Genomic DNA, 19,186 nt, shown 5'->3' on the forward strand with positions numbered 1-19,186 from the left:
ATATCGCGAATAAACTAAAATTTGATCATAGAACTCTTTTGAATAATTTACTTTCTACAATCACTAGATCTAACTGATGCAACGTGGCCTGTTCAGTTTCAATTTCTTATTCAGAAGGGCTATGGAAATGTGGAAACTATTAAAAATATTTTATATAACAGATAATGCATAAGCTAACGAACTGACACCAAGTGATATTTTCGCTATACAAAAACGCTCTAGGGTATATTTCCTCATTTATTTACAAAATATTCTTTCGCCATCGCCTAGATGACTAAGCCTCGGTTCTTTCTATAAACTCGGCCTAATTCGACAATAATAAACAAATGACTCCCTGTTTCCCACCTCAACTCTCACATTTTCTGTTAATTATCGCTGTTATTTCTATTGGCCGGATGAAAGTGAGATTTATTTGTATTAATCATTGTCGGGTAAACGCAGACTGTTGGCAAGTATCCTGTCTTGTCAACTATTTTTATTTTCAGATGAAACAAAACAGCAACGGGTAAACCTCGGGTAACTATATATAATTCGAACGGTTGGAGTAAAAAGTTTAGGGTTTTATTAATGATGTTTTGTTTCAAACAAATATTTATATATTATTCTGATTTTTGAATAATATATATAGACAGTTATGACGGATAAAATTGTGTTTTTTGTCAGGTTGGCAGCACCAAATTTCGTTGGTTTTATCGATTTTTGTAACATGAATGAAAACATTCGGAATAGCAGTTGTGATAAATCTTATTCGTTTATATACAAAAGCTGATATAAAGTATTCGAAGAAGGCAGAGAAGGTGTGGAGGTTAATGGAAACCCTAATCGTCCTTCAACATCTATTAATAAATATCACGTCATGTAAATCAAGGATTTAGTTCTTAAAAATTGTCAAGTGACGAATAGAGACCTTATTAATATAACTATTGTCAGCATTATCATTGATATAAGAAAATAAGTAGAAATTGAAAAAATACATAAATATTAGTGTTGGGAACTATCGACTGAAATCAACTACCGACTGTTTATATAATCGCTATTTTCGGTCCGACTGATTTGGTCACTATTTACTATCGACTGTTTCGGTCGTGTAATTTTAGTAACTATTTTCGGTTCTACTAGTTCATTCGACTGATTTTTAACGTTCTGGCCTTCCGTCCTAGAAGCGACCTTGAAAGTAATGCGTTGAATGTCCTTGAATTTATGCTTATATATATTTATATATAATATATGTGGTTTTATGTTTTTTTTTGTAGTTTACTTGTAAATAACTATATATTGTAAATTAATATAGCAGCATTTTGAAATGCTAGTTTTCGAGGGCAAAAAAATTAAATTGTAAATGATAAATAGTAAGATACTTTTGACTGGCATGATAGGTAATACTTTTTTGATAAACTTTCACGATTTTTGTCCAAGCCTCTTGTTTGTCGGAACTTTTTTCCTAAAATCTTGAAAACTAAAATTGGGTTACAAAGGTTTCAGAAATTGCATACATCCAAAAGATTTGAAGAATTTTTTTACAGTGGCAGTTGTTAAATTTCTTTTAAAAATATTAACCGTAAAGAGGTGAATAAAATATTTTAAATATTTGTAGTAAATACATTTTCTGATAGGAAAACTCTACTTTAATATTCAACAATTTTTTTTGTTGGCTATTAAGAAGAACACCACAGTTTTTATTTGTTAACGAATGGACTATCTTAACAGAATGTGTTCAACTTTTAGCCCATTGAAATAATGACCACCTAGTTATCTAGTGAAAGATATCCCAACGATGTTTTTAATTATACGGTTAATAAGAGGACTGCAACATTCCATCAAATCCAGGATTTTAACAAGTGAATGGGGAAAAAATGACAAAATTGTGTATTAGATGACAACAATAACAAAATGGCAATTATAGAAATGAATACGATATACGGGAAATCCACATTTTTAGATCCTAGATTTATAAAAGCAGGATTTGGTATTGCATATAATGTTGAGGCGATACAAAAAGTTATTACAAAAGAGGTATCTTCCATACTATCTTCAAAAAATACAAATATAGTTCCACAACTCCAAATTCAAGACAAAACTACTGACCAAGAATGTATTGACATCTGAAGATATTTTGGTAAAAAAATGGCTAGAATGACTAATATAATAATAGTAATTACTATTTTCAGTCGCTATTTTTTCTATCGCCTGTTTCGACTGTTTTCAGTCGATAGTTCCCAACGCTAATCTACCAAGTAACTTTAAAATATTGGTTAATATATATTTATACGGTTTTATTTTGCATTATGTTCTATTTATTTATTTTATAATCATTAATATTTGCTGTATTCTAAAACTGTACTTGCTTGCATTAACGTGCTGCTAATACTCCACAATCTTTGTCATAGGTTGGTCTAAAGTCTGCATCTGAATTTTTTATTTGAGGTTGATGTTTTTATATATTTTTTAAATTAGCTAGATCTTGCTTAGTACAGTCTTACATTACAATACAATCAATTTATTAGTATTGTTAAGTTGTACTTGCATAAATATACAAGCAGAACGAGTGTGGGATAAATAATACACGAGCATGTAGTTAACTCTAATTAAAATTAAGTTAGACTGCTTAAGCAAAAGTTAAGATTTTACACTATATGAGTTCATGTGATTTTAACTTCTGGAGGTTGTCTATGCTTTAAGGCTAAATCTTATTTAAATTGTATAGTAAGTATAATGATTATTATATACAATAATATTTTGTTATATATTTTTAAATTTCATATGGATCGAATCTACGATAATCTTAAAATAGCAATCAGTCAAACTTTTCTATGATATTTGACGGTACTTCATCTAGTACACGAGATATTCTTGTTTCGCTTAATATTAACTTATAAATTTACGTATAACTGTTAGTAATTCATAGAATTATTTTTATGTTTCGCTTTTGGAGCACTAAAAAAAGGCAACAAACATTGATATTTAAAGAAACTTTATAATTCAATAAATAAATAAGAGCAGGTACCTGTGAAGCAATCAGTATAATTAATTAATTTATATAAAGTAATGATAAACATACTCTATTGAAATTTGTGCTATATGTGTATTGAATTCTTGATAAAAGTTGACTTATCATCGAGGTAAAAATATTGACTGAATTATGTTAACTATTATAGAATAAAACATCGATTTCACGTTATTATTTAGATTAAGAGTTCCAAAATAATTGTTATCACCATTGTCACACATTTCTTATCGATAACATTATTGTAATCTTTATAGCAGCGGCTAAGTGGATCTAGTAAAACATCTGTTCTGTAACAGATAACATTTAAAACCGTTTTGACGCTTTTAGAGTCACTTCAGATAAAGCTCTCAGTTCAACATCGAAGATCATTAAGGTCCGAATGGCGGCTTACCCACAAAGTATGCTCTTTGGACGTCTGGACAAGATAAAGGACCGTTTATTATACTGAAATTTGTTTAGGTACTGCGGTACGACTTATAAGCGTTTCTTTTAATAAGCCCTTTGTTATGTCAATAAGCGAAACGAACTCGACTCTAATGCCTTATTTAAAATTCATTGAACTCTCGATTGATACTCAGGAAGCGATATTATGTGACTGTATATAATTAAGGTTGAATTAATTAGATATACTATGGTTTCTGATTGACAATAGATCACTCGGTAAAAGTATGGTTGGGCAGCATCTGAATTACCTGTAATTAAAATACGTAATTGAATTATAATTACATATTTTGTATATATATCTTAATTACTTCTTAAGAATGTAATTTGTAATTTGTGCTATGTTCTTGTAAGCAAAATAGAGACCCCTAAATATGTCAATCTTTGTGTGAATGTTTTTCAATTTTTTAAAATCATTTATTGCATTGTTACTAGTAGTTTATTAGTACTAGTTACTAGTACTTAGTATTTATGGTTATTGTACATCTTTATCAATCATCAAGGATTGGTATGCTAAGTTTAGACATGGTGAAATGAACACCGAAGACGGTGAAAGCAGTGGACGCCCAAAAGAGGTTGTTACCGACGAAAACATTAAAAAAATCCACAAAATGATTTTGAATGACCGTAAATTGAAATTGAATGAAATAGCAGACACTCCAAAGATATCAACTGAATGTGTACATCATATCATTCACCAATATTTGGGTATGAGAAAACTTTGTAAAAGTGGGGGCCGTTCTTCCAATTAACCAATATATTTTTCTATATTTTAACTCCAGTTCCATGTTCCTTCCGGCGAAGTCTTGCATCAAGATTCCTTCCCAGATATTTAGCGTTGTTGCTATATGGAGTGATAGTATTATTTATTGTTATTCGTGCTTGTGCGGTCTAGTTATATGTGAACTGCACTTACACAGATTTACTTTCGATAAGTTTGTAAAATACCAATGCTTTCTTTATGTATTTATATGACCTCGAATTAGCGAATTGGAAGTGAAAATGCGAAATCCTAAATAATTCTTGAAGTAGTTTTTGTTTTATTTTATGAAAACCTTAATTTGTCTTGATATGTATAGAAAAATACCTACCTTTATATTGACGCAGGCGCCGAGAATTTTGAATGAAAGCGTATTTTACTCTACTGGTAAAATCATCCATGGGATGTCTTCTCATTACCAGAGTCATGTCGCCTTATTTCCTTTATAACTATTTACCGCGAATACACTCGTATTATCCCAATACAAATATCACGTATTACCACTTGAGTTATTTATTTCGGTTTCGATCGCATTACACTATGATTTTTTTTCTAAAAAATACACACATTTTTTTGTTAAACATAACACACTAACAACATAGGAAACTCTTTGTTATTTCGATCCTTTGGTTAACACCCAACTAATACGTTATACATCATGATGTACTCGTTACTTGGAACTTGAAATAAACCCACAATATCTTAATCATCGTTCGTATAAAAATGTAAGTATGTATACGTGAAATTCTTTATCATTTATGTTGTGCGATAAGGATTTATATTTCTGTTCCATAAATATAGTATGACATTTTATAAAATCATTTAAGTTTTACTTGTTGTTGATAGTATTGTTATCGCATTTAGAATATGATCAGATAATATATTAAATAAAAATTGCTTTGCACAATGGTTTATTCAAAACATGGTGGAACCTTAACCGCAGCACTATACGAGGGTAGTTTTATAAGTAAAACCTTTTGATCTAATCTCTGTTTAACTCACACATTTACAATACATACAGCGTTTTTTCAGGATATTGTCTGCTATCAATGGCTGTCAAACACAAACTAAATAACGCAGCTTGCTTAATCTCTAAGTAGTGTATTAATAAGTCTATAACCAAGAATTATAACTGGAGAAACCAATCTGTCATAGAAAGTAAACCTATTATACTAAACCAGTATTTTCAACTGATTTTTATGTATTTTGGTATATTGCAAACGAAAATAACGTGGAAAAAAATCCAGGACGTTAGTAAGGTACCTCTACATAAAGTTCTTTTACCACAGCTACTCATAAAATGGATATCGATGAAGCAATTTGTAAAATCAGTTCCCAAAGATTGAGATTGATTCAAGTGCATAATTTCAAAGTTTCCAGGCCTTTCGGACAATATATTAGACGGCTTATGACTGTTAAAACTCACAGTTCCTGAGATGAACGATACTATCAAGACATTAAACACATCGAGAAAAGATACCAAGGAAACGGAGCATCTCAATGATCTCAGACTACTATTGAACGCTTCAGAGAAACCTTCTAGATTCTTCCCACAAGCAAAAATGTATGAAAAGGAGCCTTATTTGAAAAAATAAAGGATTTTAATGTGTGCTAGTGCAAGTATATTAGAAAAAATGTATCAATAATGGTTTAGCAGCATAGCAACCGAAATTGTAAAGAAACGTGACATCCTATGACAAAAAGGGAGTTATTTTTGGATTTAACACAGTCAAAAGCATAAATAATCCGATTATTTATTTTTTACATCTGTGAATTTTTGAGGAGTGATGGGATTAACAGGCGAATTGAAAAGTCCCTGGCCTGACATATAGATGGCACTACTAGAATTAAATCCATATGTTTTTAGTTAACCCTAACACTCAAAAGATGCGTGTATAAATTTGACAGCTGTCGGATCATTAATTTGTAAATTATAGCATTTTTAGTGAAGCAACTTTTGTTATTGTGAAAAAAATGGATAAAAAGGAATTTCGCGTGTTGATGAAATATAGCTTTTTGAAGGGACAAAAATACAGTTGAAGCAAAAACTTGGCTTGATGAGTTTCCGGACACTGCCCCAGGAAAATCAAGGATTGGTATGCTAAGTTTAGACGTGGTGAAATGAGCACCGAAGACGTGAACGCCCAAAAGAGGTTGTTACCGACGAAAACATTAAAAAAAACAAAATGATTTTGAATGACCGTAAATTGAAATTGAATGAAATAGCAGACACTCTAAAGATATCGAGTGAACTGTATGAGAAGGCTCTGTGCAAAGTGGGTGCCGCGTGAGCTCACTTTTGACCAAAAACAACGACGAGTTGATAATTCGGAGCAGTGTTTGAAGATGATCAAGCGTAATAAACCCGAGTTTTTGCATCGATATGTGACAATGGATGAAACATAGCTCCATCATTTCACTCTGAAGTCCAATCGACAGTCATCCGAGTAGACCGCACATGATGAACCCCCTCAAAAGCGTGGGAAAACGCAACAGTCGACTGGTCCTTGGCCATGGCGTCTGTATTTTGGAATGCGCATGGAATAATTTTCATTGACTACCTTGAAAAAGGAAGGACCACCAACTGCGACTATTACATAGTGTCATTGGACCGTTCGAAGGACGAAATTGCAGAAAAACGGCCGCATTTGAAGAAAAAGAAAGAGCTGCTTCATCAAGACAATGCACCGTGTCACAAGTCAGTGAAAACGATGGCAAAAATCCATTAACTGTGCTTCGAATTGCTTCCTCATCCACCGTATTCTCCAGATCTGACACCCAGTGATTATTTCCTGTTCTCAGATCTCAAAAGAATGCTCACTGGGAAGAAATTTTCGTCGAATGAAGAGGTGATCGCCGAAACTGAGGCCGGTCTTGAAGCAAAGGACAAATCATACTACAAAAATGATATCGAAAAGTTGGAACGTCACTATAATCACTGTATCACTCTTGAAGGGAATTATGTTGAATCAAAATAATAATTTTGCCAAAAAATATGTTTTACTACGGTAGGCCGGGGACTTTTCAATTAACCTGTTATTTAAACCAACTTCTTACCATCAAAACACATTCGCAGATATGTTGTTATGTATCTAATGTTAATTCGTTGCAATGAAAGAGGACTCTTGGTTGGAGCTGAATGAGTTGAAGAAACAGAGCAAATTATGATAGATGAAGAACTATACTATAGATACTATGAAGTATAAATAATTACTACGTATAAAATACTACTGATGATTAATAAGATAAACAAATACCAGACATAATGATATTAAGATACCAGACATAATGATTCCGATATGTCTCCCGTATTATTTGTTAATATTTATGGATGAATCACTTGCCTTGTTATTATCGCTTCTGATGTACCAGTTGATAAAATATTGAAGAAAATGTATTATCGCAATGTATTTTTTCTTGCTAGTTCAACATTTTTATGATATACAATCTTCAATAATATGAAAGTTATATGACTCCCATTTTTATGCATAATTTTAACTAAATTCTTTAAATTAAGAGATAATTTTAATTGTATTATGTCATTTTGCTTTTAAGTAAAGGCACACAGCGTTGTTTTATTTACATTTGTGTTTATAAATACTTTCCAAATGGAAATGTGTATTTACATTGGATTCTAAAACTATACAGCTGTTTGCTACGATATTACCCGGATATACTACCATATTTTAAGAGATGCTAAAACGACGTTAGAGTGTCTTTTTTCTAATATAATATGAGGAATTAATAAAATGGGGTCTCAGTATTCAAATCAACAGATAGAGAGAGAACAATAGATTACGATTTTTCGAATGTTTTAAAATAGTAGTTACGAATTATGAAGAAATGTTTAATGTTAAAGGAATATGAGTAATGCTTGGTAAAGAGGTATTTCAGCGTGAATTACAATTGAGTGGGATTGATTATAAGGAAATGATACAAGCAACATATTAATTTGATAATTAAGTATTTCAAAAAATTGTTTCATGCTGAATAAATGGTCTTTTGCTGATGAGACCCTGGGTTACGACTTGGATTGTCGTAGTTGGTTATCTACCGAGGTTTGTAGATGGGTAGGGATTTGATCAGTTTTTATCGGGTTCTAAGGCGACTAAGGAAAACCTTACACTGAGTATGTTCGTGAAACTCTTAACGAACGGGATGCCTTATTCGAGGTGAGTGTTGACGTTCCTCATAAACCATGGGGCGTTGAGTAACACGCGGACTTTTTTGGATTGGAACACTTGGTGTAGTTCAAGTTGTCTCGCAGAGATGTACCTGCACCACACCTGTATTGTGTAGACTGGACGGACTAGCATCTTAGATAGAGTCGCTTTATGGGGGATTGGGAGTTTCTGCAGAGGAGTAGGAAGAGTAGAGTGTAGAAACTATTACCCTTGCAAATAGCGTGCTGGATTTGAGCTGACTAAGGAAATCTGCGGCTGGGAGACCGAGGTATGATACCCTCTGGATCCAAGGGATAGTGACTTGGGAGGCGATACCCGCGGGATTCCCTCTTGCGGTCGTACAGAATAGCCTGAATTTCTCTCGGGTTAGGCTTGATGTCTGTCGCGGATTGCGTCGGGACTGTAACCGATGGTGAATATAAAGTTGAACAGGGTTGTGGCTAGTGGAGCACCTTCGGGACTCCTGCGGAGATTTGTTTTCAAGAGGAGACTGCGTCACCTATCCTCACTTGAAAGGATTTACCGTCCAATTATGAATAAATCAACGAGATTAGGTCATTCGTTAGTCCAAGCTGGTTCTCTTTGAATATTAGACCGTTGTGTTTGTTTTGTTTCATTCAATTGTTTCAATATACTGTAACCTTTATATATACAACGTGGGGCAAAAGTACCATTAACGCAATTTCTGCTGAGTGGCAATAATGAAACAATTATTTTCAATAAATATTGTCACTATATCTCCTCATTCTTGTGGCGTATCTTTGTTCACAATAAAATTTAAACGTTTACACAACACAATGGTTAAAGCGAAACTGAACTAAACTTCACATAATTAAGATGACGTGCAATCAAAATAGTAGCGGGACTTTTGCCCTACCCTATATACCTTTTTCTGTCCGCAATTGAACTTTTCCTAAACGGTTGGGCCGATTTTGACGAATTTCTGTGTGTGTATTGATGTGAATTCGAGAAGACAGCGCTCAGGATTTTTAAATTCTTTTAGACATTTCCATAAAAAAATCCGTAATGTTATTGTGATCTTATAGTTTTTGTTCTATTGTCGAAATAAATTATTTGATCCAAACAAAAAGCTAGTGTATAAGTATAAAGTAAAGATTACTTCATTTTATCTTTATATATATAGGAGTATATGAATGGTTTGCCAATTAAATGGTCATGATCTACTTTAAATGTCATGGACGACTGTTACAACATAAATTTTGGCTTTCAATACCATCGTATTATAACATTTAACTCATTCAAATATATCTATACTGTATTAAATACTCAATATTTATATTCTATTTTTAATACGTATGAGTTATACAATAGTCTAATAACTATATTAATATTTGTGGATAAATTTCTTTAGTTTAGTAAAATAATGTATCTATACGGAGACCAATATTGATTGAAAAAAAAATCCAATACAGTTAGGATTAAATTCGCCATGAAAAAGAACTTGTCAGCTCTTTATTGCAAGTCATTATAAGAAGCAATTCCTTTAAAGCAAACGCCAGAAGCCAGACGTCTAGCAACGCCAGAAGATTTATAGTTCAGAACAACAAGAAGTTTAAGACAGTGGACCTAAATGCTACTCGATAATATTTTACGAAGAAATTGTTTTTGTTTCCTCTATAGGTCCATCATTTACGTACCTTATAACTTTATAGTTAATTGTGTATCGAAACGCGTGATAATTTTGAGTAAATTCAGATGAGTCGTAAATTCACGTGTGTGACTACCATAACTAATTTTGAATGAACCCCATGATTTTAACTCTACTTGAGCTATGTAAAACTGAACTGTATATAATAACTATATTAATATTTGTGGATAAATTTCTTTAGTTTAGTAAAATAATGTATCTATACGGGGACCAATATTGATTGAAAAAAAAATCCAATACAGTTAGGATTAAATTCGCCATGAAAAAGAACTTGTCAGCTCTTTATTGCAAGTCATTATAAGAAGCAATTCCTTTAAAGCAAACGCCAGAAGCCAGACGATTAGCAACGTCAGAAGATTTATAGTTCAGAACAACAAGAAATTTAAAACAGTGGACCTAAATGCTACTCGATAATATTTTATGAAGAAATTGTTTTTGTTTCCTCTATAGGTCCATTATTTACGTACCTTATAACTTTATAGTTAATTGTGTATCGAAACGAGTGATAATTTTGACTAAATTCAGATGAGTCGTAAATTCACGTGTGTGTCTACCATAACTAATTTTGAATGAACCCCATGATTTTAACTCTACTTGAGCTATGTAAAACTGAACTGTATATAATAACTATATTAATATTTGTGGATAAATTTCTTTAGTTTAGTAAAATAATGTATCTATACGGAGACCAATATTGATTGAAAAAAAAAATCCAATACAGTTAGGATTAAATTCGCCATGAAAAAGAACTTGTCAGCTCTTTATTGCAAGTCATTATAAGAAGCAATTCCTTTAAAGCAAACGCCAGAAGCCAGACGATTAGCAACGCCAGAAGATTTATAGTTCAGAACAACAAGAAATTTAAAACAGTGGACCTAAATGCTACTCGATAATATTTTACGAAGAAATTGTTTCTGTTTCCTCTATAGGTCCATCATTTACGTACCTTATAACTTTATAGTTAATTGTGTATTGAAACGCGTGATAATTTTGACTAAATTCAGATGAGTCGTAAATTCACGTGTGTGACTACCATAACTAATTTTGAATGAACCCCATGATTTTAACTCTACTTGAGCTATGTAAAACTGAACTGTATATAATAACTATATTAATATTTGTGGATAAATTTCTTTAGTTTAGTAAAATAATGTATCTATACGGAGACCAATATTGATTGAAAAAAAAAATCCAATACAGTTAGGATTAAATTCGCCATGAAAAAGAACTTGTCAGCTCTTTATTGCAAGTCATTATAAGAAGCAATTCCTTTAAAGCAAACGCCAGAAGCCAGACGTTTAGCAACGCCAGAAGATTTATAGTTCAGAACAACAAGAAATTTAAAACAGTGGACCTAAATGCTACTCGATAATATTTTGCGAAAAAATTGTTTTTGTTTCCTCTATAGGTCCATCATTTACGTACCTTATAACTTTATAGTTAATTGTGTATTAAAACGCGTGATAATTTTGACTAAATTCAGATGAGTCGTAAATTCACGTGTGTGACTACCATAACTAATTTTGAATGAACCCCATGATTTTAACTCTACTTGAGCTATGTAAAACTGAACTGTATATAATAACTATATTAATATTTGTGGATAAATTTCTTTAGTTTAGTAAAATAATGTATCTATACGGGGACCAATATTGATTGAAAAAAAAAATCCAATACAGTTAGGATTAAATTCGCCATGAAAAAGAACTTGTCAGCTCTTTATTGCAAGTCATTATAAGAAGCAATTCCTTTAAAGCAAACGCCAGAAGCCAGACGTTTAGCAACGCCAGAAGATTTATAGTTCAGAACAACAAGAAATTTAAAACAGTGGACCTAAATGCTACTCGATAATATTTTATGAAGAAATTGTTTCTGTTTCCTCTATAGGTCCATCATTTACGTACCTTATAACTTTATAGTTAATTGTGTATCGAAACGCGTGATAATTTTGACTAAATTCAGATGAGTCGTAAATTCACGTGTGTGACTACCATAACTAATTTTGAATGAACCCCATGATTTTAACTCTACTTGAGCTATGTAAAACTGAACTGTATATAATAACTATATTAATATTTGTGGATAAATTTCTTTAGTTTAGTAAAATAATGTATCTATACGGAGACCAATATTGATTGAAAAAAAAAATCCAATACAGCTAGGATTAAATTCGCCATGAAAAAGAACTTGTCAGCTCTTTATTGCAAGTCATTATAAGAAGCAATTCCTTTAAAGCAAACGCCAGAAGCCAGACGTTTAGCAACGCCAGAAGATTTATAGTTCAGAACAACAAGAAATTTAAAACAGTGGACCTAAATGCTACTCGATAATATTTTATGAAGAAATTGTTTCTGTTTCCTCTATAGGTCCATCATTTACGTACCTTATAACTTTATAGTTAATTGTGTATTGAAACGCGTGATAATTTTGACTAAATTCAGATGAGTCGTAAATTCACGTGTGTGACTACCATAACTAATTTTGAATGAACCCCATGATTTTAACTCTACTTGAGCTATGTAAAACTGAACTGTATATAATAACTATATTAATATTTGTGGATAAATTTCTTTAGTTTAGTAAAATAATGTATCTATACGGAGACCAATATTGATTGAAAAAAAAAATCCAATACAGTTAGGATTAAATTCGCCATGAAAAAGAACTTGTCAGCTCTTTATTGCAAGTCATTATAAGAAGCAATTCCTTTAAAGCAAACGCCAGAAGCCAGACGATTAGCAACGCCAGAAGATTTATAGTTCAGAACAACAAGAAATTTAAAACAGTGGACCTAAATGCTACTCGATAATATTTTATGAAGAAATTGTTTCTGTTTCCTCTATAGGTCCATCATTTACGTACCTTATAACTTTATAGTTAATTGTGTATTGAAACGCGTGATAATTTTGACTAAATTCAGATGAGTCGTAAATTCACGTGTGTGACTACCATAACTAATTTTGAATGAACCCCATGATTTTAACTCTACTTGAGCTATGTAAAACTGAACTGTATATAATAACTATATTAATATTTGTGGATAAATTTCTTTAGTTTAGTAAAATAATGTATCTATACGGAGACCAATATTGATTGAAAAAAAAAATCCAATACAGTTAGGATTAAATTCGCCATGAAAAAGAACTTGTCAGCTCTTTATTGCAAGTCATTATAAGAAGCAATTCCTTTAAAGCAAACGCCAGAAGCCAGACGATTAGCAACGCCAGAAGATTTATAGTTCAGAACAACAAGAAATTTAAAACAGTGGACCTAAATGCTACTCGATAATATTTTATGAAGAAATTGTTTTTGTTTCCTCTATAGGTCCATCATTTACGTACCTTATAACTTTATAGTTAATTGTGTATCGAAACGCGTGATAATTTTGACTAAATTCATTTGATTCAAGTGTGTGACTACCATAACTAATTTTGAATGAACCCCATGATTTTAACTCTACTTTAGCTATGTAAAACTCAACTGCATAACTGATGAAGAAACAGAAACAACGGTTTCTACGAAGAGGAGCCTCTGAGACAATAACAACCTGCCTTCTACTTCTATTGAACACAAGTAAATACTAGAAATATTTCCCATACATTAAATATGACCTATGCCCTACACATTATAGGAACGGTTATTTATGGTTGTCGAGAAAATTATCTGTACGCGGCATATTTGGATAATCAATCAAGTTATGAGAAAAATATAATAATTATATTCGAACGTTATTTAATGACCAAACATATAAGCGAGTATCAAAACACTTATTATCTCGACACCAAATTATGGTCATTGATTTAAACTTTTCAGTAAAATACCTGATGGTTACTTGGGTGTTGTAAGCATCCATCGACATAAATATATACAAGGGATGGACAAAATAATATGAACACCTGATAACTGCACTTCGTAGACTGTCTGAAGAGTTTCCAATGGAATGTTGTTCAGTTCTTGTTCAGTTCTTGTTTCACCATAAATGAAAGCACCTAATATGATTTCTATCGTTGGTTTCAAATTTTAATTAACTAGAGGTTGCCTCATTTCTTCGTTCACAGTAGATTTGTCAGATTCAATAGTAACAAGGCACTGAGTTGTGATAAAAAAAACTATAATGTACAATGGATCAGGTTGCCTCATTTCTTTACTCTCATAGATTCAGATTCAATAGTGATCAGTGGAATATACATGCTACAAAGTCACTATTGCCTGTAATATAATGGGTGATATTTGGCAATTCCCTATAAGTGTAAAAAAGAAGTTGGTAATACATTTTACGAATTAGAAATTCATGAAAAATTTCTGAGTTGGAAATACCAAATAAAGACATTATTTGATCTTGATTTTGAAGAAAAATATCAACCGCATAGATGGAGCTAATCAGAGTTAAGTTATCCCATTCGATATCTTGATTTTCCACAGGAGAAAGCAGAACTTTTAGGGTCAATGTCAATGTTGACATGTCAAATGTCTCTCAAAGGAGAAATTACAAAAATATAGTGGTCTCATGAGCTAACAACTATTGATTCTGTTATAATAATCTTTTTTGTTTTTTAAACTTTTTTCGTTAAAAAAAAGAACAATACTGAAGTGATTAACATATTTGCCATTTTCTTTAAAACTTTGTATATTTTATAGATAGCATAGTTCTTGCATATTGAGATCCCCATGTTTATAAATAGTAACTTATAATTTAATAATAATTGATAGTATTTTACTACGAGTTATTAATTTAACGAATGTTGAGAAATATGACTTTTTAGCTCTTATTACAACAAACTACAAATTACCGTTCATTGTGCAGCATCCCCCATAATCACCGTATCTATAAACCAAATAGCTCTGCATGACCCGAGGCCCATTAGCCTCATTATATTTAACAATCTCATTAAACGATACTTTACGTCTCCTATCTTTCCAAGTTCAATTTGTGAGCACTTGATCCGAGTGGTATTAAAACCTTTTACAAATCGCCTACCATTACCAAACCTACATAGTTTCAGCTATTTATGCCTAAACATTGCTCTTTGAACTTGGCCTCCTAGATCTCGATTAAAAATTCTTTTGTTTTTTTTTTCGGAATACAATACGATTTTTTATTGCTTTTTCTTTTTTTTTGTTACGATGTCAATTTTTGACGATCGAAAGTTGCTTGTCCAAACATATTTATATATGGAATGGTATTTTCAGAGATGGATAGGACACGATCTTGTCTAACGAACATGCTGTAGCTATTGTTATGTCCATTGCAACTGTCGTCTACGAAAAATAGAAATATAGTTTACGTTTAATATTCAAGTCATGCGCCGATGATATATGAACCGTTGTCGAAAGCTCACAGTACTTTCGATTGATGGTTGGGTTATAAATCATTTTTATTCCAATACGGCGCAATAACTATTCAATATATTGAGACAATAAAGGCGCGACAGGCAGAATACGAAACAATTAAAATACGGTTGTATGCGGAAACGATAAATGGTGGCAAGAGGATATAGATATCCGTAAATAAGTAGGCGTGATGATTATCATGGTACAATTATTGGTGGTTTGTTAGTTATATATTATAATTTTTTCCATTCCGCATTATCAGTTATGAATTAGTAGGATTCGAACCCATACGTACTAAGCAACAGCAGTTTCTTAGTTCTCAATGTTAACACAAAAAGAAAAAGAATAAGAGAGGACATAGGTGTACTGTAGATTACTGTGTGGATGGAGCGTCTTTGTGCTTACTCTTTTATTTTTACCATTTGGTCGTATATTACCATATATTTTACGTTTAAATATATACTGGGTATACCCATTTTTACAAAAGAAATGTTGACATTGTCTCATTAAAATCACCATAATATAAAATTGGCCATGTATCATCAACATCATTTTCTGTAATAACAATTTTCTTTTTAAACTATTAAATATAAGTTTGTTAATATCATTATGTCACCGGAAAAATGATCGACTACACATTCTAGTCCACACATTTTGGAATAAACTATTTAAGGATATTGTTAATAAACTTTAAAATATTTTAAATTCTCACTGTTTATCAGAATACTGTCCCAAGAGTCGAAAAAAATCAGAAACAATACCAATATTAACAATTCTCAGACTCAGCAGTACTAATACTACAGCCAGAATATTCAAAAAAAAATCTGCTGCTATAGAAGCAGAAAGAAGATATATTAAGCAGTTGAAATGTGTTTTTGTAGCATATTTTTTCGATATTGTTTCAAAATTAATTGTTACTCAAATTACTGCAATTAATCAAGTAATTCGAATAGTAGGAACATTGCATAAGAATATATATATATATATATATATATATATATATATATATATATATATATATATATATTTACTGGTTTTATATTTAGCTAAGCATAAATTTTATGTATTATCTTCAATTCTTCTTATTTCTCTTTTTTTTTTGAGGACGAAAAGTTGATTTGTTGAAAAGGAAAACAGTTGTAAACAAGAAAAAATATGGATCAGTAAGTTATTCAAAAAGATCCTTAAGCATAATCCTAAGATTATAATTCAAGTATTTGTGATCCGTTATACAAAAGGAGTGGCGTCTACTATTGAACCAATAAGTCCTACAAGACAAAGCTTCAATAGCTTTTGTGAAAGAGAGGAAATGTTACAATCAATACTATCCTTCTGTACGGATCTGAGATTTGGACACTTTTACAGTACGACTTTTATAGGGCTGAGACCTTTAAAATGCAATGCTTAAATGACATTTTACAGGTTTTTTTTTGAGATCATATTAGAAATGAAGCCATTAGTTAAAATCAATGCAATGCAATGAAGAACATATTTAGAATTCAGATTACAGTGGTTTGAACATGTGTGTCGAATGAAAGTTGAATGAGTGTTTCACACATTTCTGTGGCCTAATCGACTTTTGAAAAAAGAAATGGATCGAGCTCATAGAAAGCGATTTGGAAAATAGGAGACTAATATATTCCGAGGTCAGAACACTTGCGGCAGATTCAGTATTTAAAAGTAACAGGATTCAATATTTGGTTACAATACTTTTCCATACAGCCATTACCAAGTTTAGATAAGATACAATCTTCTTTGTCACAGCTGCATCGTCATATACGGATGTTACTATGTTCTCATTCTCTTTATTGATGGTTAGATAATTAGTAACAGTAGAAAATAACAAGACTGACGCAATAATTAACTTAGTTTCGCTTAAGAAAACAAGACACACTTTTAAATCCTTTTAAGCTTCATCGTTACTGTGGCGAGGGTTTTGTTTATTTTGAACGCAACTGTAGCGCAACCGCTATTTTCATTTTCCGTCGCGCAATTCGGTTTCTTGCCTTATTTAGGACGTCCTTTGTGTTGTCGGTTTTGTAAACGTGTTTGTATTATGATATTGTGCGGCTAATACGATTTTCGAGATGGTTTCGGTTTTGTTATTCGGTTTTGGCACAGTTTTGGTGGGGCTATTAAAAGGACGGTGCAATAATAAATATTTATTGGTATTTTATTACTTTTAATATAAATATATATTGTTATTGGCTCTTTATTTGTTTTTAATTTAATGATATTCATTTTGTGTATATGAAATTATAAAGAATTCATAAAAAACATAAAAATTATTCATTAAAATTTATTTTGTTATAAGTATATATCGAGAGTAAAACAATGATGATAACATACTACTGAAGAAACCATTTTCGATTTCCTTTGGAGAAGATATATTATCTAGACCATAATATTCATTGTTTTCAGTCGAGAGATAACGAGAGAAATACAACAAATACCTGTTTATTTAGTTAAAAACGATTTTTGAAGGTATTTTGTTTAATTTAAAACTTTATGGTGAAAAATCGGTATAATGTATTTTATTCAAAGTATTGTCCATCGACAGCGGCTACTTTTTCTTAATTTTCTGGCAATTTACGGATTCCATCTCGAGAGAACGATGTATCTTTTGAAGCTATCCATGAATCCATCCATTTTTTGGTACATTTATAAAAAGTGAGGCCCTGCTCAAGTAGTGATCAGAAGGGGCGAGACCTGAAGAACACGGCGGATGGAGCAGCACTTCCCATTTTAATGTTTGCAAATATGTATTCACCGATTATACAACATGTGTTTGAGTGTTTCCATGCTGAAGAATAACACTGTTCAAACGCATCAATCTCAGTTGATGGCGATCCCCATTGATATTGTCATCAAGTTCAAATCCTCGCTTTTTTTCCTTGTCCAGGACGCTATTTGTCGTCGATGACCAAATAATTACTTTTAAAGCAACGAAACCAGTAGTCACTTGTTGAAATCGATAGAATATGGTCGCCATAAGCTTCACATAGCATTCAACGACCTGATTTGACTTATCCTGGAAATGCGATTTACCCGATATAAATTCACTCGGCACATTTTCAATGCTCTGAAAAAATGTTTGCTTACACATTGACGAAAGGGTAGTAAAAGTAGTATTTAAATGTGTGTTTAAAAAGAATTTAAAGTACACCGAGTAACTTAAGATATTAAATATATTGTACGACAAAGATCAACAAAATCACAGAATAGAATACGAATAAAATGTATATGTATTGTATGAAACGCAAGAGTATTTTCGACATAAACCTTCAATGAAATAAGTAATATTTATATATATATATATATATATATATATATATATATATATATATATATATATACATTGTGCATGTCATATTTATTTTGACATTATATCATTAATAGTATTTACTTCTAATACATATATTATTTAAGTACTAAGCTAGCAAGAGCTTAACTTAACTAACTCTTCAGCTAACTTAACTTAAATATTACTGTTATAACTAACAGCAATGTTTTACTTCTTGAACTGGTAGGTTATGATTAAGTACTTATTTCATCGAAGGTTTATGTTGAAAATAATCTTGCGTTTCATACAATACATATATATTTTATTCTTATTCTATTCTGTGATTTTATTGATCTTTGTCGCATAATATAATAACATCTTGAGTTACTCTACGGCGTACTTAAAATTATTTTTAAACACACAGTTAAACACGAAGTTGTTGTCTTTGATTATTCGTTAAGTACACATTTAAGTCAAGATATATTGAATAATAAATTGAGAAAATATTACG

The 19,186-nt window shown here is 31.5% G+C and overlaps 1 protein-coding gene across 16 annotated transcripts in view; it reads right to left on the reverse strand.

Annotated features, from left to right (window-relative positions):
• LOC143191665 (uncharacterized) overlaps positions 1-19,186 on the reverse strand; it is a 183,579-nt gene that overhangs the window by 39,002 nt on the left and 125,391 nt on the right. For 2 of the 16 annotated variants that reach the window (XM_076396990.1, XM_076396987.1), the window contains exon 2: positions 4,540-4,760. The exons of the other annotated variants lie outside the window; for them this stretch is intronic. In XM_076396990.1, the coding sequence (XP_076253105.1) occupies positions 4,540-4,636 (97 nt within the window). In that variant the 5' untranslated portion in view covers positions 4,637-4,760. The remainder of the gene's footprint in view (positions 1-4,539; positions 4,761-19,186) is intronic. 16 annotated transcript variants of the gene reach the window in all.

The sequence above is a fragment of the Rhynchophorus ferrugineus genome, unplaced genomic scaffold (genome assembly GCF_030347505.1).
Source record: "Rhynchophorus ferrugineus isolate W39M unplaced genomic scaffold, kcgeb_rfMv2 rfM2, whole genome shotgun sequence".
NCBI lineage: Eukaryota > Metazoa > Arthropoda > Insecta > Coleoptera > Curculionidae > Rhynchophorus > Rhynchophorus ferrugineus.